This window comes from Aphis gossypii, chromosome 2, assembly GCF_020184175.1.
Source record: "Aphis gossypii isolate Hap1 chromosome 2, ASM2018417v2, whole genome shotgun sequence".
Taxonomy (NCBI): Eukaryota; Metazoa; Arthropoda; class Insecta; order Hemiptera; family Aphididae; genus Aphis; species Aphis gossypii.
In genome coordinates this window covers 76,507,196-76,531,254 of record NC_065531.1, presented here as the reverse complement: position 1 = coordinate 76,531,254, position 24,059 = coordinate 76,507,196, and the positions used below count along the sequence as shown (strand labels likewise).

At 29.1% G+C, this 24,059-nt stretch overlaps 2 protein-coding genes across 4 annotated transcripts; one reads left to right on the top strand and one right to left on the bottom strand.

The window, feature by feature from the left end:
- Positions 1–11,211: 11,211 nt before the first annotated feature.
- On the top strand, positions 11,212–16,454 carry LOC114124707 (mediator of RNA polymerase II transcription subunit 4). 2 transcript variants are annotated; one of them, XM_027988053.2, is made up of 6 exons: positions 11,212–11,445; positions 11,884–12,118; positions 12,179–12,350; positions 12,421–12,531; positions 14,405–15,665; positions 16,253–16,454. In XM_027988053.2, the coding sequence occupies exons 1-5, from the start codon at positions 11,378–11,380 to the stop codon at positions 14,572–14,574; spliced, it is 756 nt and encodes a 251-aa protein (XP_027843854.1). In that variant the 5' UTR covers positions 11,212–11,377; the 3' UTR covers positions 14,575–15,665; positions 16,253–16,454. The 2 variants fall into 2 exon arrangements, with proteins under 2 accessions (XP_027843854.1, XP_050058288.1); XM_050202331.1 differs by having other exon boundaries at positions 14,405–15,669.
- On the bottom strand, positions 14,601–24,011 carry LOC114124706 (serine/threonine-protein kinase N2). Of its 2 annotated transcripts, none has more exons than XM_027988049.2 (8): positions 22,192–24,011; positions 19,014–19,234; positions 17,674–17,847; positions 16,227–16,381; positions 15,516–15,654; positions 15,234–15,422; positions 15,016–15,162; positions 14,601–14,936 (listed from the first exon to the last, which is right to left on the bottom strand). In XM_027988049.2, the coding sequence occupies exons 1-8, from the start codon at positions 23,882–23,884 to the stop codon at positions 14,787–14,789; spliced, it is 2,868 nt and encodes a 955-aa protein (XP_027843850.2). In that variant the 5' UTR covers positions 23,885–24,011; the 3' UTR covers positions 14,601–14,786. The 2 variants fall into 2 exon arrangements, with proteins under 2 accessions (XP_027843850.2, XP_027843851.2); XM_027988050.2 differs by having other exon boundaries at positions 22,273–24,011.
- Positions 24,012–24,059: the final 48 nt, after the last annotated feature.

Genomic DNA, 24,059 nt, shown 5'->3' with positions numbered 1-24,059 from the left:
ATTCTTGACGCGAGTGTATCTTTATTAAAAAAATAAAATAAAGTCAACCTAACGCTGAACAGGAGTATTATTACTGTTATTATTTATTATGCAGGATTTACGAAAATAATCGCAATATTATGTATTTATGTTTATATATTATTATCAAACTATGTCGTGTTAAAATTAATATATAATATCATAAACACTAATATACCAGAACAGTTATAGGTAGTAGGTATATTTCTGTTTCACTAACTTCCATCGATACAAAACTTTAAAAGTCTAACGACTAGAAGGTAAATGCACCGTATTGTCTATATACATAAAAAACACTACGTTACACATATCAGTCTTTGCAAAAATAAGATTGTCCTGCACAAAACAAACAGCAGTCAATAATGTATGTCTGACATCGAATAAGTATATGGGCGTGAGTGCATAATATTATATAATAATATGTACCTACCACTATTATAGTGTTCGATCATCGCCTGGGATTTTTAATGGAAACGCCGAACCTGTCAATCCTATTTGCTAAACTCAATATAAGATAATATAGATACGTTATAGTAGTAATCTTGTGAATTTTAGGTCCACCGACCACCAATATGGTTATTGGCAATAACTATTGAAGTTGTAATAATAATAATAATAATAATAATGGCTACTAAAAGTAAGTCGAGAGACAATTTTTAAAAACCACCAATCATTATGAAACTTTTAATAGGCTAAACATAATCTCCCTTTGAACGCGAGCAGTGTATGAAGTAAAGCTGCTTAAAGTTTAAAGTCGACAAAGGTCGTACAGCTCAGTGACAGAGTCGGTGCGGGGAAAAGGGGCGTTCGAGACATTTTACGATTCGAAACCGCAATTGTTGTCCGAAATACGATTGTACAACAATTACTGCAAAAAGGTTGGTTATACGGAATTTAATTAAGTCAAAGAAAAAAAATACGAAGAAGAATTTCTTTCCTTTGAGAATCGACGCGTCTGATGTATATACATATATATATATATTATATATATAGTATTGCTATTATTTATTTATTTTTTCATTGTGTTCAAAACTATAAGAATACGAGTGTACGACGTACTTTTCGTAAGACATTGTGTCGTTTGTCCTATTGTGTGGGGCGAAAAAATCGAAACGACCGCGTTTACGAGGATTACCGAAGGAAACTATACATTATCATTTTTTTTTTTATTTTTTAAATAAAGTTCGATGTTTCTTTGAAGTCTAGGAGCCTTTGTGTACAGCTGTGGAATAAATACTTTGTTATATAAATAACAAACGACAAAACCGTTACGACGGCCATAAGATCACATACACTTATTATATTATACATGTCGCACATATTATTATTTTGTCCAATTTACTTAAGATCTGCGACAGCGAAAAACAGTAACAATTGGTAACCGATAAGTGACTAACCGACGTGTGATTTCCAGTCAACATTTCCTAGCACACCGTCGCGGTTTAAACTTGGTCGTATAGATATCAAAATTTTAGCACTCCTCTCCCCGTATAGTCTGTAATATACACTGTATGCGTTTAAATAAATATATATATTTAGATTTTCGGTACAATAGCAGACAAAACAACCGATCTGTGTTGAAAAAAAATTTTAATTCCTTTTAAATTTGAATTTCTAATGTCTACGAAAAGATAATAATTGTTCATATTATTATTATTATTATGTACGTACCTATTTTCAACATTTTTAAATTGACGTAAAAATAATTCATGAAAATTGTATATTACATTTTCAGACCTTAGTTATTCAAATCGAAAATGTATTTAAAATTAATTTTTAAATACAAAATTATTAGAACATTTTCGTGATTTTGATGAATTTTGTCAAAGTTTCAACTTAAAATCTTTTAAATAAAAAATATATGTATGCATATTTAATGTATTATATGGGAAACAGCATTTAAGTACTTACTGTAAAAAAACTTAAGAGGGTCACTGTATTAAATTTATTACAAGCTTTTGACCGAGATAAAAATATATGTATATCAAATATCAAAAAAAAACTAAAAAACAATTAAAATATGTTTATAAATAGCCCAAAAAGAATCAAAATATTTTTTAATGTATCGTTCAGAAACAATTTCAAGAAATAACGATATTTTCTTTTTGAATTACAAAAAAAAAATAAAACTAAGTTGTCATTTGTCGAATACTTTGTTGCATTTAATACATATCATCATTTTTAATATTTTTTTATTACTTTTCTCGATTATATCGTAAATAACTGGAAATTTTCTATTTGCGACCACTGAATAAGTAGTAAGTACCAATAACTAGAATACAATTAATTACCAGAAACCACCCACATAAGAATGGTTCATTTTTACTTTTCCGACATTCATCATAATGAACCAATAATATTGTATTCATCATCTCTCTATACTCAGAATCTTATGTAAAAAATCATATCGATGGTACCTAGGTACCTAGTAGCAGTTATTAATAAATGCTTTTAACAGTCAACAGTTCTCGGATATGCAATGAAGACGGTTTATAAAACTAATTATTTTGATTCATGGAAATTTCTACACGCTGAAATTCCAATTCGTCCGCCCAAACAAAACAATCGTATTCAAACGAACAAAGAATTGAAGTAATATCAGATGAAATATTATTATATGTATAGCAGAAATACTTTATCGAAGCAATGTTTAATATTTTTTAACGGTTTAAAAATGAAAAAAAAACTTAATATGTAAGTATTTTACATAAACCTGCTGTGCAGCTTTAATAAAACGATAAATCTAATTTCGAGATTTTCACAGTCATCGCGAGTGATGGGCTCTTGAAGGTTTTGCCGGATTTCGAGATCCGACCGTGACACGTCATGTAGTCTTATGAGTTATGACTAGTTAAGACCAGTCTGATCCGAGAAAAGTTTGATAAATAACCAAACACATTTTATGCGGGCTGCATTTTTTTAAAAACGCGAAGAATTCGAATTCAGGTTTTCAAGTGCACTTACGACTTAACGAGTCATATAAACTCCCCAGTATTATAGTATACCCAACTATTGTTCGTTTTTGAACTAGAAAAAAAATGATTATCGACGGCTTTTATGACGTCTCGAGACTTCTGTAGTCTTTAAGGAACGTTGTACTGAGTCTATCATTCTTACGGATTCAGCCGTCACCCTCGACGTGTTAATCGTAAACGATCGTCATTAGTGTGACTGTACAGTGTGTACTTACTATCATGTGGTTGGGAGGCCCCTTAAATCATAATACTATCGGAAAAACCCTTAGTAATTCTCGATAGACATCTGAGTTTTAGTATACCAACGTCATAATAAGTCATCTTCGGGACGACAGCTAAACAGTGTATCAAATTTTTTCTATTTTTTTTTTTTTTTTTTACGTTTTATCGCTTTCAGAACGACGTGTAGAGCCTTATTACTACAAAATAATTATATCTATCTTTAAACGCGTACCTACCTACTTAACGCCCATTAATTGAGTGTATAGGTTTATGACGGCTCCGTGATCGTTGTCGTCAGTGATTCATCATCGTCGTCATCGTCGTCGTCGTCGTTTTTGTATACATCGTTGCTTTTTAAATTATTCAAATCGATTTTTATACTGCAGTCGCGTGATCCCATTTGTCTCCCGGACGCAGCGATTGACCATAAAACCGCTATGTGTACAATAATATAAATTGCGCTGTCGTTAACGCTCTCATTGCTCCGCGCCCAAGACATCGGCGGCACTAAACCAAGATAAATTGCCGAGATTTACCCGTAATCCTTTGCGCGCAGGAGTCAGCCTCGGCGACGGGTCACTCGGGGGTTTTTATCTCGGGGCATGCGATTTTTTGATGATGGGTATCTTCGGTGCCGCCATACTCCGCGATCTAGGGTTGAACACCATTTTTTCCTCCGTTATTTTGGCCGCGTTTCAAACGATTTTTCCGAGATGAAAAAATAAATAAAGATGATGTTATATATTATGTACAGTGCGATATTGTACAAAAGTCGGTTTAGCCCGAGTGCGGTGCCAATAATAAACGAGCATTTATTTTTTCGGTCTAATTACACACAGGCATAGTTTACGTAAAAAATATGTACTCGTATTTTTGTACGCCAGACATTTTTTCACTATTTTAAGGGACCGACGTTTGACTATGATGCTCGTAATACCTTCGGCGCCACTGCAGGAATGTCTGAAACCTACGGGCTACAATACCCGATTTAAGACTCCTGACCTACAGATTAAATAGGCATGTAAGTCGTAGAGTAAAAATGGATGTACAGTATACACGAGACTCAAATCACAGAATACACTTCTCAATATTTTATCAAATAATTTTAACGGAAATTGGAATAACCACATCGTATGATTGCTACCTACTTACACATTACTACCTATATTAGTAATGTATATAGTAATATATTATTACTAATTACGTGCCAATATTAAGTTTCTTTTTAATTGTGAAATAATGGAGCACATTTCCAATGCCATAAAACTAAACATAAAGTTAACAGAATTCAAATTTCAAAATATTAAGGAATTATTAACATTTTTTTGGCTTTTACTAAAAATTGTTGCAACACTTCTTACTCAGTAAAACCTTCTATAAAAAAATTTAAAAATTAAAATTTATTGGTAATTCACACATATTTTATATTTTTTGTTTGAATAAGTATAATATAATATATAGGAAGTATTGCAAATTGGTTAAAATAAATTAGTTAGGTTATGATTTGATATAATTTTCTGCATTATAGGTAAATATGGCTAGATCTCAATGTTAATTTATATAATTTATTTTTTTTTTTTTTTAGAAAGTTTATTGGCCACAATAGCTATTCATCCAAAAAAATAAAAAGTACCAAAGTACAAATAATGTAAAAAAATGCAGTCCCCATAAATAATATTTTAAAATTACAATAAATAACAATAATAATTCTAATTCTTTGTACAATATATAATTTTGTTAAAATTTAAACAGGCAATGGCCTAATCATTAGACACTACTAATAATTTTTTTGTTTTTTTTTTTTAATCAAAAATTCTCAAAATAAATTTTTACAAAACTTACATAATAATATAACTGATTATTTATGATTGATGCGGATCACATTTTTAGATTAGCAATATTCTTGTAGATTTACCAAAAAACAAGGATACACCATAAAAAATTAAAATTTAAGATGTAATCTTATTTTAGTAGGTAACATTAGAATTAAACAATTAAATAACCCATATATGTATTCTATATTTATTTAGAAATTAGTTGGAAAAGTTTTCAACCAAACACATCTATGGTAAATAATAAATAAGCTGATTAATAATTTTAAAATATAAATTTCATACAATAAGCTGTTAAAATTGTAAAATTGTTGTGTAAAATTATTTTTATTAAATATTTTAATCTAATACTTAATCTAATCATTGGCATTAATTAAATAAATTAAAAATGTAGTTATCATAAATATAATTATATTCTTTGCCAAAAGAGCAAGTAAACACAAATGTTGATAAAAGTAGTTATACAATAACTTGTTTTTATGGATTTTAATTATACATGTTAACTCTACTGATCACTGTGCATACAAAACAATCTTATAAAATATAAAATAAAGATTACAAATTGGAATACTATTCAAATAGAGTGTAACATATCAGATATTTATTCAAATATGTTTTAATTTTTTAGTTATAGAATTATTTAACATTTTTATGATTAGACGATTATTAAGTATCGCCATACTTCAATACCTGGTTTTTTGAATTCAAATTATTTTTCAAACTAATAATCTATTTTAAAACCAAGTAATTAGTATTAATTTTATTTTTATATTTCATGAAATAACTATTATTTCAATAAACACCATTATCCTTGGATTACAACAGAGTATTTTTATACATCATAAAATCAGTATCACTTAATATCATATATCAACCTATAGTCATTTGATTTAATACATATGATTAGTAAATTATTAATAATTTAACATAAGTTATTGGATTTATTAAGATAAAATGTATACAGACTATTTATTATTACACATCATCAAACAAAAATGTTCAAATATCAAATTTACATTCTAGATTATTTTTTATAAATTTTATGAAAAAAAAAAAAATCAAATAATTAATCCACTACATAATTAAACATATTCAAGATATTAAACTAGTTTAACATAATTTTTGAATTCAACACAAATTATAATATCATCTAACTTAAGGCTTCAAATCTTTGTCCATCAATGTTTAAATATAGTTACACAACATGTACATTATTATAGCAGATATATATTATATTCACAAAAAATAATAATAACGGAATTAATCTTTAATACAATAATAATAATTTAGTAACAACTTATAATCACAAAATATAATGAGAAAAAACTCATATTATAAAAAAATATTACATTTAAAAAGAAATTAAAGACGTATATAAAAAAAACCAATCAATTCTTTAAATAAAGTATAATTACTAATACATAGATGAAAGTTTTGTTTACGTGAATATATTTGTCCTGCATTTGAATTTTGAACAAAACTGAAATTCATACCATACAACTAAAAAATTAAAAAAAAAGATATAGTATAGTATAGATATAATATGTATTGAATAGTCAGGACCAGATCTAATTGGAAGAGACAAATGGGGCACTTGCCCCGGAAATCTTGGTCAGGGGCGCCAAATTACCAAATAACAGTGACATAATAGAGGAGCTGAATTATTAGAAGGCGCTAATTTTTTACTTAACCCCAGATAAAAAATATGCTAGATCCAACCCTGTGAATAGTTATACTTTAAAAATGGTTCTGAGCATAGTATGGCTTATCAAAAATAACACTGGATAACATTGTACAACATTTTCAAGTATTTTTAACTAATAAATATCTTTTAATTGACACAATTAAGAAAAATTTTAAATTTCTTATACCTATAAATAGCTCAAAAATAATCAAAATATTTTGAACATTTTATCATAAACAGGAAATTATAGTATTAACATTTCATACAAATTCAAATATTTACTGTTCTTCATTTTTGAGTTTTATCAAATTGGATTTGGGTAAAAATTTTCTTTTTTCTTTATTTTTTGTTTGTTTTTCCTGATTTTAAAAATAAGTACTGGGAATTTTAAAAGCACAAACTAAATCCAATTTTAAATCAAAAAGCACTTCAAAAAAATCATTTGAAAAAGCACTCATTATAAAAATCCTAATAAAAAAAGACCTTTACTGACTAAACAGACAAAATACATACTTCATTGTAAAATCAAAACATGCATTGTTTTGCTTAGATTTAAAAAATAAATAAACAGTTAAATATTCATATGTAAAATCTATTTATCTCACTCCTCTCAAAACATAAAATAATATCACAATAAATATTCATTACAATTATCTATAAATATTAACTAAAATTATTAATAATTAGATTTATTTTTACCACTATTTTTAATTATTTTTAACAATTAGTTAAGTTAAATAATAATAATGATAATTGGGAAAATTGATAACAATAATTTATAATGTAACTTTATTAACCATTCTAAAATAATAAAGTGAACTTACAAAGTTATCATCGTTCTCAAATCCCATTGGATGCATATGTAGTTAATCCTTTTTATTCCTAAAAAAAAAATTTAGGTCAGTAATTTCATTTTTTAACCTGTCAATTATTTCAATCAAAGTAAATTTATAACAATATATATTAAACAGTTAACACTAATTGTGTTATTCAATTTAAGAAAATATTTATTAACTATAATTAGCTATTAGAGTTTAATTACTAACATTATAAATACAATATGAACAGTATTCAGTCACAAAATGGAAAAACGATTAATACTCAATACTGGGAAAGTATTAGGTAAACTGTGCAAAAATAATTTAAAGATAGTTTAAGTAAATAATAATACATGTATCGTATTTAATATTTAGGTTTAGGTACATATGCCATAAAAAGCATTATGTGGTCCTTAAATTAATTTAAATAGTACCAATTTTATAAAACATAATTTATAATGTGTATTATTTATATTTTATTATTGTATATTTTCATCATTTTTAATTTCTATATTTAAATGAAACAAGTACATTTTGTTATCATTTTTGTTTTACTCTTAACAGTTTATTTATTTGTTGTACAAAGTTTAATAGCAAAATAATCTTTATTTGTAGTGTAAATATGTATTTCAATCAAGAACAATAAAAATAATAATAAATTAATAAAAGCAGTAGAGATTATCAAAGAAGTACTGAGTAGAAATTCAAAGAACACATTGACATTAGTACTACAGTACCATATAATTTTCAAGCATTTCAACTTTTAAGTAGTTAGTAAATTAAAACAATTTTAATATTTAAGCTTGCCATTCGTCCTGGAATCTGAATGAAAATAACTTTAATATTATAATATTATTTAATAATCAAACATGGAATAATGTTGTACACAATATTATTACTAGCTTATAACTAATAAATGTAGTTTATGTAAAAAAAATTGTATTAAAAAAAAAAGGTTATTTCTACTAATAGCTATAATCATATTAGTAAAATCTTAAACTTTTAAGTCAAATTAATTAGACTTAACTGAGTATAGAAACAAATGTGACTATACAATAATTCAATGTTCCCTACAAGTTAGCCTAGACCATAACACAACTTGTTTAGTCATTTTATTTCTAATTATAATTCTTTATAAATATATTTTCTTACAATAAATGTTGGATATCACTTGGAGATAATCGTTCAAGCAACACATAGGAACTGTATAATTTTTCAAAATCATTATATACAGACTTAAAGTTCAGTGATAGCTCATTATTATCTTCTACTTTTTCTTCATTAATTTCCTCTGATTCAGGTTCAATCAAATAATAAGCATTTCTTTCTGGTATGTATCTATATTAATAAAAAATATAAACAAAAATTAATCATTTTTACACTTTTAAAGAAGTTTTTAATATACATTTACTATATTTAAAATATTACCAATAAAATAAAATATTTCATTATAAATGCTCTAAAAGGAGTAACTATAGTTAAAAAAAATTTAATTATATAACTAATGAAAATGAAGTTATATTAATGTGATTAAGTTATTTGGTGTGTTTTGAACTGTAATATTATTATTATTGTATATTTTAATTAATAAATAATATATAATGTGTGATATTTATAATATTTATTAACTTGATTACTAAAATAATTTATAATGAAACTTACTTTAAAAATTACTGTATACAACTCAAAATGTTAATGCATATTTTATTACTAGTTCATCTAAGACATTAACAATAATCTGACTATTTCAATATAATGCTCAGTTAAGACAGATAGAGATCAACAATAAACTAACAAGTAATAGCACATAATGATATTTTTTAGATACCTACAGGTATTCAAAATATTTTCAAATATTCTAGAAGTACCTATATGCTATGAACTATATATTTATTTATCAAAAATTATTTATTCTATTTTGAATTATTAACATATTATACTGAATATTTGTAAAATAAAAAGTTAATACAATTAATGAAATAACAAATATTATTCAAATGGTACTCACTTATAGCCATTAATTTCTTCCAAGGTGCAACGCTCCAAACGGACATAAGGAGTTTTTAATAATTCGGACTGAATATCAATTTTGTCTGTGTCCATTCTGTAAATAAATTAATTAAATAACATTATATACAATTAAAAATTAAAAAATAAATACACAAAACACTATTACAAAAAAAATAAATGTGTTTAATAAATCTAAATAAAGCAGTTGTTAAATCATTAAAAATTTTTAATTTAATATTCTTATTAATAGTATTTGTAAATTAAGAAATGCTCAAAAAAAATGTTTTCAAAATATGCCAAGGTCCCTAGTAATCAAATTCTTTAATTGTTTACACGCTCAATACAATACAATACAATACGTATGTGATAATGATTTTAAAAATATTAATTATTAGTAGGCGTATTAAAATGTATAGGATAACAAATTTTGATACAGTAATACTGGTTTACATAATTCTGTTAACCCATCAATAGTTACAATACGGTCAAACAAACACCACGCTTAATCATTATAATTTATTAAGCATATATTTTCACACATAAATATTTTAGATGTCATATCTTTTTAATGAGATCATTATAAAAGCATAAAAAAAATCTCAAGATTGATACCCATAATATTTTAGACATATCAACACAACAAATTACATTTTTATTTTGAGAACTTTGTTAACAATGAATAAAATAAAACCATATTATATTAAATTTATATTACACTATAAGCATCAAAATACCTATATGTAACCAACGATGTAAAATATATCAATGGAAACAACAAATTAAAACTTGCAGTTCGTAAAACAATTGTGTTACAGGGTGGTGTGTGGAAGAATACCTAAATTAACCACTAATTTGTTGGTTTGAAATTTAAATCTGAGCTGAACACCCCTATAATTTTGATCTTAGAGTATTATTTTCCCATATCATAGGATCATAAATTTAATGTATATGGTCTACTGGTCTGGGTACCGACTTCCAGACTTGACTAACAAAATCAACCAAGTAAACACAATTAGAGGTATTTAATAGGTATCTACTTACTTGGACGGTTGTTCGTGACTAAAAACTGGCCGAAAACAACAGCTAAATTTGTGGACAGCGGTAGCAATAAATTTTCTCACCGACGCAGTGGCACAGTATTTTAACTTTAATAAATGTTTTTAATCGATGTCGAGGACTCGTCGGCTGTCGCTCGTGGACGTGAATTGAAATCTGCCACTGTAATACGCAACAGTGATAAGTCAACTGAGACAGACTGAAGACTGACAATGGTGAAACAAAAACAGTAAGAGTATACGCCTAATATTATTGGTTTATCCTTCTACATATATTTATATTAAATAATGTTGTACTATTCCCTTTTTTATTATTATTGTGAAGTGTTAACAGATGTCAGATAATACTTCACAATAATAATATAATAATAACAAAACACCAAAATATAGGTAACACTCTGAAAAAACAATCGAATTCTCGAAACCCAATAACTCTTTTATACATAACCTGATATATACCTGGTAAAAACCATAACAATATTTAACAACGACAATGGTTATGGAGAAATGACGCTCAATCAGCTGATCACCGTAACCGTATATTTACAACCGTGATTATACAGTAACCAGAAATTCTTTTATCAATAATATACAATAACCAAAACAATAAACAATTTCGACATTACTGAAAATTGCGGTAACTAGAGATTGGAGAGGCTTTGTAGTTTATTTTGATTTCACCATTTCAGAATTTTAGATTTTTGCACGGTTATGTTAAATTACATCAATTAGGAGGCACCTACATAATCTTAATTTTTGAAAGATGTCGGCCAACACTAGTACCCGGGATAAATTACTTGGTTTGCTCGACGACTTCGAACTGTTAAGCAGGTAATGTTAAATTTACTCTTGTATCTCAGATGATTTAAATGATAAAATATTCCATTAACACATTATACACAGGTTTTTTTTGTTCTCTGCTATTCTAAATTCAAATTAAAATCGTCAATACTATATTTTCTTTTAAATCATTATTGAAATAATTCTCGAAAAAAAATCTACCTTAATTAGTTAATCACAAAATGATCTAATGAACTTTGAAAAACTTTTGATGAATTGTATTACCAAGTTTACTCAAGTAATTAAAAATATACATAACTAAATATTAACTAAATTCTTTAAGTTATACACAACATATGCACTAAGAAGTCAATACCCCCTATTGGTTATTACTATGATTACAGTTTAATTTATTATATTATTTTGTAAATAATATTCTCTTTAATTTAAAACTAAAATAATGATAATCTTTTGTTTAAAATTGTGTAGAGAATTGATTGAAAATTTGAGTGCTGGACGACAACAAAAGATTAATGTTCAACATCAGTTACTCCTTACAGAACAACTCGTAGCCACGGATAATGAAATAAAGGCTACATTAAAAGTTGCAGAACACCAAGCAGAAGTAGAAAAAAAAGTAGATGCTATTAAGGAAGAAATAGAAACACAAGATCAACATATCACACAAATGCAAAAACATTTCAAAGAAGCAGAAAATATATTGGTAATTGTTCTACAACTTTTTTATCTTAACTTAAAACAGTAACATTGATTTATTTTTTAGGCAACAGCGTTATTTCAAGCAAAACAAAAATTACAATCAATCAATAAAGCAAGTAAACATCCTGTGTCCTCAGAAGATCTCATCAAATATGCCCACCGAATAAGTGCTTCAAATGCAGTATGTGCACCACTTACATGGCAACCGGGTGATGCACGTAGACCTTATCCTACTGGTAATACTCAAATACATTTTAAAATTTGTAATATATTTTATTTTACTTGGATGTTTTACCTATATTTCAGATATTGAAATGCGAATGGGCTATTTGGGCAGGTTAAGTGATCTACCACTTAATGGTCATATAATGCAACCCCAAGGTCTGGCTGATATGGTGCGATCAAATAATCAAATAGGTATATTGATAGTAATTTTTTGAATAATTTTGCTAATGATTAAATATTCTTATTACTTTTATACTCATAAATTGTAATAATTATTATAATCGTCCAAATGTCATATCTATAACAAAATAAACCCATTGTGGTTAGAATTATCTAATGTATATACAATTTAACTTAAGATTTATTATCCATTTATTGTTTCTTTTTTTTTGTATTTATTAATTAAAATAGATACTTAAACTATGTACTTTCTATCTGTAAAGTGATAATGTATTTTCCCGTCGATTATGATGTGCAAATCCCATCACTACACAATAGGCAAGATCAAAGAAATATGACACACACCATTTCTGAAATGTTTCACTTTTAATTTTATAGCCTGTTAATTGAACTAGATTTTGAAGAATTTATTTTCAATTTAGACCATCTACCAATAGGTGGTCTATAATTATTTTGTTTTATGATAATATTGTGTATTCTATACTTTTAAAAAATTCAAGCATAATTTAATTCAATATTTAAAATTAAATTTATGTATATTCTCATAAAAATTCATACAGTTGTGTTATTAGTGAGTTTAACATACCCATTATTGACAACTTGGTTTATTTACAATTTCCAACAGCACTTTTCACTACTTTTTATTATTTATTATACATTAGATATACTATCAATAAACACTGCTAATATATCAATTGTAACTAATATTATGTCACTGTGAATTTAAAAAAAAAAGAATATAAACTTTACAAAAATTGCCTATCTAAATAGTATATATTTTAATCTACAATAATATATTGAACAATCTAAAACTTACTACTATGAAGATTATATTTTATAGTAAACATAAGAAAAATACTAAATTTTAAATAACAATATAATAGGCATCTATTGCCTATCAAGATATTAAATGTTAAGTTTCATACACTTATGTATGTCTTATCTAATTAATGTAACAAAGTCTTTTCAATTAATAATTTTTTTATAATCACCATTAATATTTAAATATATTCATTCCACCACAGGATTATAGTTAATACGGAATAGATATTAACTTTTATTGAAAATTATAATGCATCATATAATTAGGTATGAAATAAAGTTTAAATAAATAAAAAATATTATGTTGGTCCAAGTTAATTATTTTCTGAATATTAAACAAGTTAATTTTCACTACTAATTCAATAAAGCCATAATTAATCATAAACAGTGATTTTTCAGTAAATTTATATTAATTGTTGAATATTTTTATCCATAAAAATATTGTTTTTATAACTTGTGGCCTTATTTACTGATGGTAATATTTATATATTTATTAGGTTTTAAAATTTAATAATAAATGTCTATTTGTTTATTTACAGTTCATTTGTATCAAAATACAATTTAATAACTTTAAAACTAATACTATTTGATTCAGAAACAGAAAAACTGTTATTAGATTTAAGAAATCATAATACACTTATGTATATTTGTATATATGCAAATTATTGTCTTATAATATTACAGACATAAAGGACTTTAAAGAGGATTTTATAACTTAAATTTAAATTTACCTAATGTTGTGCTTATAATTTATGTATTAATCCTTAAATCGCAAATAAAATAAAATGATTTCCTTTCTAAAAAATTCAATGTTTTACTAAAATAAATAATATTATGTTTAAAATATAATTATTTAAAAATAATATTTACATTCTTAAAGTTATTTATATATGTACAATATTATAGACTATAGTTGACTCAATTGATGATAGAAAAGTCTGTTAGTTAGCTCTTTATTATTTTAAGACTACATAATTTGATATGCATTTTAATGTGACATTTTTTATTTAAATATATTAATCATTTGTTTTAAACTAATAAAAAAACAACATTTAATTTTTAGATCGTCAAGCCTCTCAACAAAATCAATTTGCTTGGCATTCAACTGGTGATATGCACATAGGAGTTAATAGTGGAGTCATAGATACTAGAAATCATTCTAAAGATGTTGCGGAAGATGTTGAAGTTATGTCTACAGATAGTAGCAGTTCTTCGTCCAGTGATTCTCAATAGTTATAAAAATAAAAAATAAATACAAATTAAAAAATGGTGATAGTATTATTATGTTTACGTATCACATTTTAAACATTTTCTATCAATCTTATTTGTACTGACTGAGTTATACACAAAAAAAAAAAAAATGAATAAAAATAAGAATTTATCAAATATAAAAATTATAAGATGTAGTTATATTAATTATATAAAACATTGAGGTGCTCAATGACTCATGAATCTGTGACATTTGGATTGGTGTAAGTAAACCCATCAAATTGAGACTGATCCATCGACTGAAGTATGGTTTTTTCAACAGGTGTCAGTCTCGGTTTCTCTTTTGTAAAGTGCTTATCAAAATAATGAGTGTCCAAAGGATGATACTAAGAAGAAGAAAAAACATTGTATTACACTTAAGAAAAACATTGTCAATTGTCAAAAATAATTATCATTCATACTTACAACTCTAGGCAAATATGGAGGTTCTAACTCTCGTCTCTCCAGTTTAGACCAGTCCATTGAACTGAAAAATGGATGTCTGATCACATCCTCAGCCGAATGGTTAGCTTCCAAAGACCCCAGTCGTTTAGAAGCATCTTTATCTAGTAACTTTATGTCCAAATAGTAACGCAATGAAATAACAATTTGAGAACATTTAAAATCTAATCGTGATGACTTACAGCAACCAGAACAGATTTAGAATCGACCGACAGGTATCTTGGATACTGAGGTTGTTCGTTGCATATAGACCAAAACAGGGCGTCCTCGTCACAACCACTGAATGGCGATTTGCCAACCAACATCTCGTACAGCAGAATGCCAAAGGACCACCAGTCTACACTTTGATTGTATTTCTGGCCTTTGATTATCTATATAGTAAATCAACAGTGAGAATGTGAATGCAGTTGTGCCCACGACGCAATATGTACAAAAAAATAATGCTGTTGTCGCAAATGTCTTACCTCTGGCGCCATATAATCAGGTGTACCGCAAAATGTATCCGCTGTCTTATCCAAGTATATCTGAAGTTTGCACATTCCGAAATCAGCGATACGCACGTGACCGTTGAAGTCTAACAATATGTTGTCCAGCTTCAAATCCCTGCGATTAAAGTAGGTATTAATGTATTATACTATGACTAGATTATAAAATCACAAAAACTTTTTAAGGGGATCGATATAGGCAATCGTTATGAAATGTACAGTTTAAAAAGCATTTTTAAAGTAATAAGTAATTGGTCGTGGACACTCGGAGAGAGCCGGCCTTGACTGGTATTTTCACCAACCCCCTAGACTTTGAACATAATTTTAAAATATAGCCTTAATTAGTACCTATTTAAGTAAACACTATCTTCATTGATATTGTTTTGAATTGGTAATTTTTCTTTTATGTGCTCAACATCTTTTTAATGTAATTTATAACAAATAAACTATATTTTTAATGCACTTTTTGATTTCATATCGATCGGTTGTTGCATTATATAACAACATCGTATAAAAATATACCTATTATCTCTCCTGAAAACATGATACCTTGTCGCCTTGAGTGTAGTATTATCTTAGATCATATTATAATCTAAGACTATTATAACGTTAATACACTTCTCTAAGTACAGACCCTTTCCCCGCTGAACTAAATTATTTTAGTACCTACTCATGTCTGCGACTACTCACCTGTACACGATGCCTTTTTTGTGCAGGAATTTGAGACCTGACACTATTTCAGATGCATAGAATCGAGATCGACCTTCGTCAAACCGTCCAGACTGTTGTATGTGAAACATCAAATCACCGCCGTTCAGATACTCCATGACAAAAAACAAATGAGACTGAAAATTTTGGATTTTGTAATTATTTTTTTTTCTGTGTATGGGTTTTAAATAAATATTGAAGTATAATATACTTGTATAATTTGTATAATTCAAATTTAAATTAATAAGTAATAAATAATGATTATTGATGCAAAAACCATATTAGATATAATAAATAGGTAAAAGCTGTATACATCTATACATGCTATAATTTGTTTTTTCTTAATTATTTACCTAATAAAGAGAAACGTCGTTTTTAAAGCGAAATTTTTAAAATAATTTCTTGGTTGTGGTCACGCTATATTAACAACAATTTATCTTCGTTTTGTTAAGAATTGGCAAATTTTCAAAAAATAAACCATAGAAAACTGCATTTCTTCTATTTAATTGACGTGCGATTGACGTTCGGCATTGTTTAATATAATCGTCTGAACTAGATTATTTTGTTAATTTGTAGAACAAATAATTTATTTAAAGACAAGTTGTTTAAGTAATATTGTAATAATTTATTAGTTATTATTAGTTATAGTGCTCTGAACACATATTATTGCAATGTTTTACGAAATTTAATCAAATTAATCGACGACTTTTTTTAATAATTAAATAATAATTTCAAAACATAAAAACTAAACCACAACCATTTTGATTTTTATGTCTGTTATACCGTTTTACGTCTTACTTATATCACTGTGTCAGACGTCAGTGCACTTGAGTATTATTTATCTATTTATTTTCTCTCTTGACCAGTCTAAGTAGTCTAACCTATGCGTATCATTGAAAATTTGTGTTTAGTAGAACTATTCTTGTATGGTATTTATAATTTTAAAGTTTTGAACACATTTATTAAACTTAAAGTTGATAACATTATTTATGATCGATATTTCATGATGCCTATTTGAATTTGTCTGCAATACAAACCTATGATTCAAATGAGCATTTGAAAATCGATATTCAAATTTAATATCCCAGAAAATCTGACGCAAAATTACACAGATACTGTTATTAACTTTAAGTTTAACAATTTCAATTTCAAAAGAAATATAACGTGAACGTAACTTTTTGAAATAAAAATGCAAATTAAAATTAAATAGGTACCTACATTCATCGCTCCGCTTAGATTATAAAATATGATAAAATATATATAAACATGAATCATATATAATAAATATAAAATAAAAAATAATAATAATAAATTCATCTATTAAACATCAAACAATTAAAAATTGTTCATATTATAAATTGAACATTTTCTTTTTTTAAATAGTTTTTAAACTATTGTTATTGTAATATTTAAAATATGATACACTTACCTCGGTCTGAAAGGTGCAAAACAAATGACACAAGTAAGGATGGTTTGTTCCTAGTGCAAGGACTTTGCGTTCGATGAGCGTACATTCGACATCGTCATCCTCGAGCACTACGTCTTTTTTCAGGCATTTGACCGCATAATAGTAATCGGTACCTTTGAGTTCGGCCAGTAATACCTAAATAACAGATATTATATGTATCTGCAGCAGATTTCAATGTATGTATATCATATTAATTATTTATTTTACTTTTTGTGTTCCTACAGCGGTTTATCTATGATAATTATCACTACAAACATAAAGTCATAAAACTTCTTACTACATCGACATATACATGTAAACTACTTTAAATACAGTAAACTACATTAAATACACACATATGAAAAAAGTACAAAATGCCTGGTACATGTATGAATATAAACTAGAAACTCAAAATTTCAAATTGTTCAATCTTATTGTCCATTGAAATAAATATTGGTCAATGATATTTCTGATTAATTTATTAGTTAATACATATTTTCCATGCTTATTAAACTATAATACAGGTATATTAGCTAAAATTTTGTTATTTTTTTGTAATAAATAAATAGTAAATCGTATATGAGTATAGAACAACTAGTCTTATATTATTATTACACTTGAGCTATATAATTATTAAGTCTACATCAATATCTGCCCCAACTTTCAAAATGTTATATTTTGATAAAGTCTAACGTTTGTTCGTCGTATGTATAGAAACATGCGCTAATAAGCTTCGCATCGTTTATGAAAAAAACTAACATTTTATCTCAAAACAAAATGCAAAGAGGGGCATTGAAACAAAACACCAATCTTTGAAATTGGGTATGAGTATTTCATTGATTTTTGTAGTTAATTGCACTATGTTATTATAATAAGTATAATATTTATCCAAGTATAATTAGAACAAATACAAATGTTTGTTTAGATTTAAATATGAAAGAGCTACATAACTGTGGATTTTTAAATTTTATATCTGTTTTCGACAGAGCCTCAAACTGTTTTGATAAGATTCTGCCTGATTTTAAAGTCTCTCTCATAATACTACAATAATATCGATTCTTGACATTATCCTTTTGGAATTTTAAATATAGATGGGAACTAGTCAATAGATTAGACTGGATGAGCTATTATATTTTTCACGCGCTTTCACATCAAAGACATGAATCAACAACATACTATCAGATTCGCTCTATTTTTATTATTTTTAATAAAACGACCGGTGTTTGTTGAAAATTCATGCTACAATATTATAGTAACGATGTATAGTGAAATATAGCCGTAAAGAGATCGTAAACTGTATGATTTATTACGTTGCTCCGTACCTTTCCAAAGCTGCCTTTGCCAAGCACTTTCAAGAAGTTAAAGTCGTCAACAGCATACTTTCGGAACCGCGGTATGCTAGTGGCCGGCGGCACTACCCGTTTAGGCCTTGAATGATGTCGATAACTGTAGGAACGGAGCGATCTTTCAGCCCCTTCCACGTTACCAGCGCCGCCGCCGATTTGATATGAATTTGTCGCTGCGTCCGATGACGACGACGAGTCTAAATCCACACGTGACACAACAAAAAACAACAACACAACGTTAGCCAGAATTTTTCATATCATAAAGTACAGTATTATAATACGATTTAGTATTAAAGTACAAAAACATTGGGTTAAAGCGACTATTAAAGTGTTACGTGTATCATATTGTATTGACCATATTTTAGTACCTATTACAAATGTGTGTGAAACATAGTCTTTAATATGCCTGAACTCCACCCCGACATAACCATTTCCTATACTTGAAGTACTTCGAGCATGGTAAGTAAAAAACGACGATTTATTAGAGATGTCCACGAAAGTTCATTTAATGGGCGTTTTTAGCAATTTATTATTGTTATTTATAGAACAATATACATCATAGAACCGTTCAAGAAAACTCGAAATATAACTAAGGTTAATAAAATTACTAATTGCAAGAGATGAACCAAAATAAATTACATATATTTTTGAAATTTAGTCTAAATGTATTTATAGAATGCGTTACGAAAAATAAATCGTGCTGAACGAGAGTTTACTTCCTAGATGCTAGATTAAACGTAAAACTATAACACCTATATCCACGGTGCAATTGTTACACTAATTTTTATAAAATTAACTATAATAATATGATAATAATAGTTTTAATGTGGTCCGCCAAGATAAACAGTTGAGAACATATCAACTTACAATGTTTAGTAGTTTTTTTTTTTTAATTTATTTTTAACATTTTGGATCCTTTTCATTCCAAATCCTTTTATATAATAAATGTATTATACAGAAAGAATGAATATGCTCGTAGTATGATATCATTAAATATGTATATTATTTAAGATGATAATCACTAAACTAAAACATTAGGTACCTACAAATTGTATCTTAAATACGATCTTATAGTACTTCAAGTATATTATATATATTCTGAATGCCATTAAAATTAATATGAATTTGTTGGCTATACGTTACCTAATTTGTTCAGTTATAATAATACCTATACATAGTTGATAGGTACGGATAATATTAGATGAATATTTTTAAAAGAAGCGTGTTATTTTTAGGTGAAAATTGCAACTTTATAAGAACACGGAAATTCGAGCAAAACACGAAGGTGCACATCTAAAACAATTTTTATATTTATAACACAGAATAGCACGAGACTCAGGAGGACAAATGCCAAAAAAAAATATCAACGCCCGAAACGACGTCGGCGCTGATTTCAGAACAATTTATGACACTATCCTTCCGCCATGGACCGATGAACCAATGCACATATTATGTATAAATAAGTTATTTTCACGGATTATTAGAAGCCAGTAGTCTAGTTTAGTAATACGTCAACAAATGCACACTTTAATGTTTGGTTTGAACATGATTGTTTTTGTTTGGGTTGAGACTCAGAATACTAATAGTAATAATCACATAATATACAACGGAGTGCAATCGTACTAAATAACAAACTCGCGATAAAAAAAAAATTAACAACAGTTATAATACACATATTATTTTTAAAAAGCATACAAACAAACAAAACCCATTAGTAATTTAACACTACATAAATTTTTTCGGACATTTATTTCTAGTTTTTAAAATGTTATTATGATAAAAAAAAAGTAGAAGTATATCTAAATGTATACAGGGCGATTTTTGAACGTAAGCCATTGTCCCCAGGTTAGGAGAAAACTATTCATATTTTTTAAATAATGAGTATTTTGAGTTAAAAGAATTGCCCTGTATATATTAGATAGATTTTAACTCGCATGGTGATATATATTTCAATTTTTGCAAGTTGCAATTGTGAATAAAAAGTACACGTCATGCTTCTGTAGTTTGAGACGATGTGGACAACAACAGAGATATAAAGAAAACGTTGAAAAATGTATCCTTTTTCTCTTTGCGGACAAAATTATATTATATACGATATTATAATATAGATTTAACATAGGTATCTGGTTGGAGTTACCTCGTTTAAGCGTAGCTAGTGCTTCGACTACCAACTTTTGATTGACGCCGCATAGATTTGGCATGAGCTTCTCGCATTTCCTATGGCAGTTGACATCACAATCTAGTCCATAACACACACACACAACCCCCCACAGACGACCCTTTCTGATATTATAAACCAACCGATATCCAAAAAATAAATTAAAACACAGTTTTACGTATTATTATATCGTATAACACAGTATAGGTATATTATAATATACTATTGCGGTACAACTTTATAGAAGGACTTTCGATTCGACATAACATATTATATTATTATATTTTATACTTTTCGACTTTTCACCCGGTGGCTAGCTCGTTTTATCTACATATATGGAGTTACAAAACGTGCAGTTTAGGTAAGCGCATTTGAGGGAAAAAACCAAAAAAAAAAAAAAAACATGCATACGTTGATTATATTACTCGTAGTAGTAGCAGTGTTTTAGTATTTGAACACTTTTATTGTCAAGTATTTAAAATACTAATTTTTGGTACAAATTATTAATTTTAATAAATACTTTATTTTTATTTTCAGGTCATTAATTCCATGTACTTATCATGAATCATGATCATAAATTTCAATTGAACACAAAATTATCCTTTCTATTATGCCAAAAGGACAAAACGTAATTCCATAGAAATATTATCCAATAACGGATAAATATTTCAAATAAATAATATTAATTAACTAATTAATGACTAAATAAAATAATAATAATAATATACGAATAAGTAAATTGAATTTCTTATTTTTCTTTGATTACGCTATTACTGAAATTCATTGGAAAACAATATTATTCGATTAGTATTTTAAATACATTTTCAAATCGTTCTTTACAACACTGGATAGGTACTGAGTAAATAGAGTAGTAGTACGAGTAGAAGTAGTAGTAGTAGTAGTAGTAATACTAGTAATAGTAATAATAGTAGTAGTCAAAGTATGTTCGTAATATTATTATTATATTATGCGGTGTTAGTGTTGTTTTATTTCTACCTATAGGATCTGGTGCGGGTACGGGCGAGGATGGCAAACCAGAATCGAACGAAGAATTACTGCATGCAATTCTCTTGTCACCGTAATCGTCCGAGTCGTAGAACGTGCTGCCACTGCTGCCACTGCACAGCGACGACGAAGACGACGATGACGACGCCGACGACGTGTCATCTTCTCCGGACGATTCGTCGTCGTCGGACGAAGATCCGTTGTCGGCGGCGAGTGGCGTTTTTGGGGTCGGCGGAGGCGGTGGAGGCGGCGGCGTTTCCAGGTTGACTTTGGGCTTTGGCTTTTCGAACTTACTCTTCGTGCTGCTCACTTGCGACGGTGATATGAACGTCTTACCGAAAGACGCACGAACAAACGGCGTAATCACCGCGGACGCCGCAACAGCGTTCGACGAACTGCCTTTTTTTTGCGGTGAAGGGGTCTTTTTTTTCTGCAGCTTCTGCTTGTCCTGCCTGTTTTCGGATCGCTCCTCCTTCTCTTTGTCCTCCTCCTCCTCCTCTTCTTTTTTTTTCTTCTTGACCACCTTCTTCTTGACGATTATTTTCTTTTTCACCACTTTCGTCTTCTTCTCCTCGCCAACTGCACCACCTTCCGAATTATCGTTATTACTCTGATTTTTATTAATTACAGTTTTTGCATGCTTTTTATTGCTGTTGTTTTTTTTGCCGATATCACTGTCGTTATCATGCGACTTGCTGATGACTACGTTATGGTTAGCGTCGAGCTTACCGTTATCGCCGCTGCGGCCGTCACTCTCTTTTTTCGCCGTATTGTTCAACTTGAACGTAAAACTTACCGGTTCGATCCCGCTCTCCTCGATGATCACGTCGTAGTTCAACTTCCAGTTACCCGCTCTATTCTTGGCCGGTTTGTCCGCGTGATGCTCGCCGTACACCATTGCCGCGGCCACCGATTTCTTTCGCGTTTCCCTGGTCCTGTGAGGCTGCTTCCCACCCCCAACCCCGCCGCCGCCACAACCCATATCCACCGGGTAGCTCTTGCGACGTGCCCTTTTCTCTTGCCCTTCCATTTCCTCCATGATCATCGTGTCGAACAGCGCCTCCTGCTCGCGCAGTATCTCGTCGGTGACGGATGGCCGGCGGTCGTCGTTCACCGGCACTTTGACGCCAGCGGACGTGTGCCGCTTTATGGTGCCCTTCTTCGCCAGTCCTTCCTCTGCAAGCGTCAAACCCGCGGTACAGCGCGGCGGCGGCTCGGTGGTCTCGTCGGCGGCTGGCGTCAGTTCCAGCCGGATCTCCGCCGGTTTTTCCGACCTCTTGTTCTTGTTCGTGTGCAACCGGACCACCGTCCGGCCACGGTGTATGACACTGCCGCCGCCGCCACCACCGACACCGTCGTTGCCACCGCCTCCGCTTGCGTCCACTGCGGTTTCCGTAGTAGCGGTTGTCCGCCGCGGTCGCCGGGGTGAAGTCACGTCGATTTCCGAAGTGTTGACGTGTACTGGCCGGGCGTAGTGTCGGGCGGCCACCGCACCCGGGCTCCTGCGTATGGCCCTCAGCGTTTGTTCGACAGCGATCGAGTTGAAGTTGCGGGCCATGTGCACCCGCGGTGCAGATCGGACACCGGTGTTCGACCCGGGATAGGGCAGTAGCTGGCTATAATACTGCGAGGAGAACGGGGCCGACCCGTGCAGATAATTGCCGTAGTCAGTAAAAAACGGCATCGTGCAAGTTGTGCAAATGTATATAATTATTAGTATGTATATAGTGTATACCTACGCTAAGTTCTAATCAAAAATGCATTATTACGATTAGTAGAGTCGTCATATACGGGTTGTACTGACCAAGTTAGTTAGATGATTTTCAAAAATAATAACAAGCACATTTTGAACACGATAC

Bases quoted from the DNA above. Each gene is read 5' to 3' on its own strand.
- LOC114124707 (XM_027988053.2), top strand. From the start codon at position 11,378: ATGTCGGCCAACACTAGTACCCGGGATAAATTACTTGGTTTGCTCGAC. The intron at 11,446-11,883 runs GTAATGTTAAAT...AAAATTGTGTAG, and splicing joins GACTTCGAACTGTTAAGCAG to AGAATTGATTGAAAATTTGA. The intron at 12,119-12,178 runs GTAATTGTTCTA...TTTATTTTTTAG, and splicing joins AAGAAGCAGAAAATATATTG to GCAACAGCGTTATTTCAAGC.
- LOC114124706 (XM_027988049.2), bottom strand. From the start codon at position 23,884: ATGCCGTTTTTTACTGACTACGGCAATTATCTGCACGGGTCGGCCCCG. The intron at 15,655-16,226 runs GTGAGTAGTCGC...CTTTAATCGCAG, and splicing joins AAAAAAGGCATCGTGTACAG to GGATTTGAAGCTGGACAACA. The intron at 14,937-15,015 runs GTAAGTATGAAT...TCTTCTTCTTAG, and splicing joins CTCCATATTTGCCTAGAGTT to TATCATCCTTTGGACACTCA.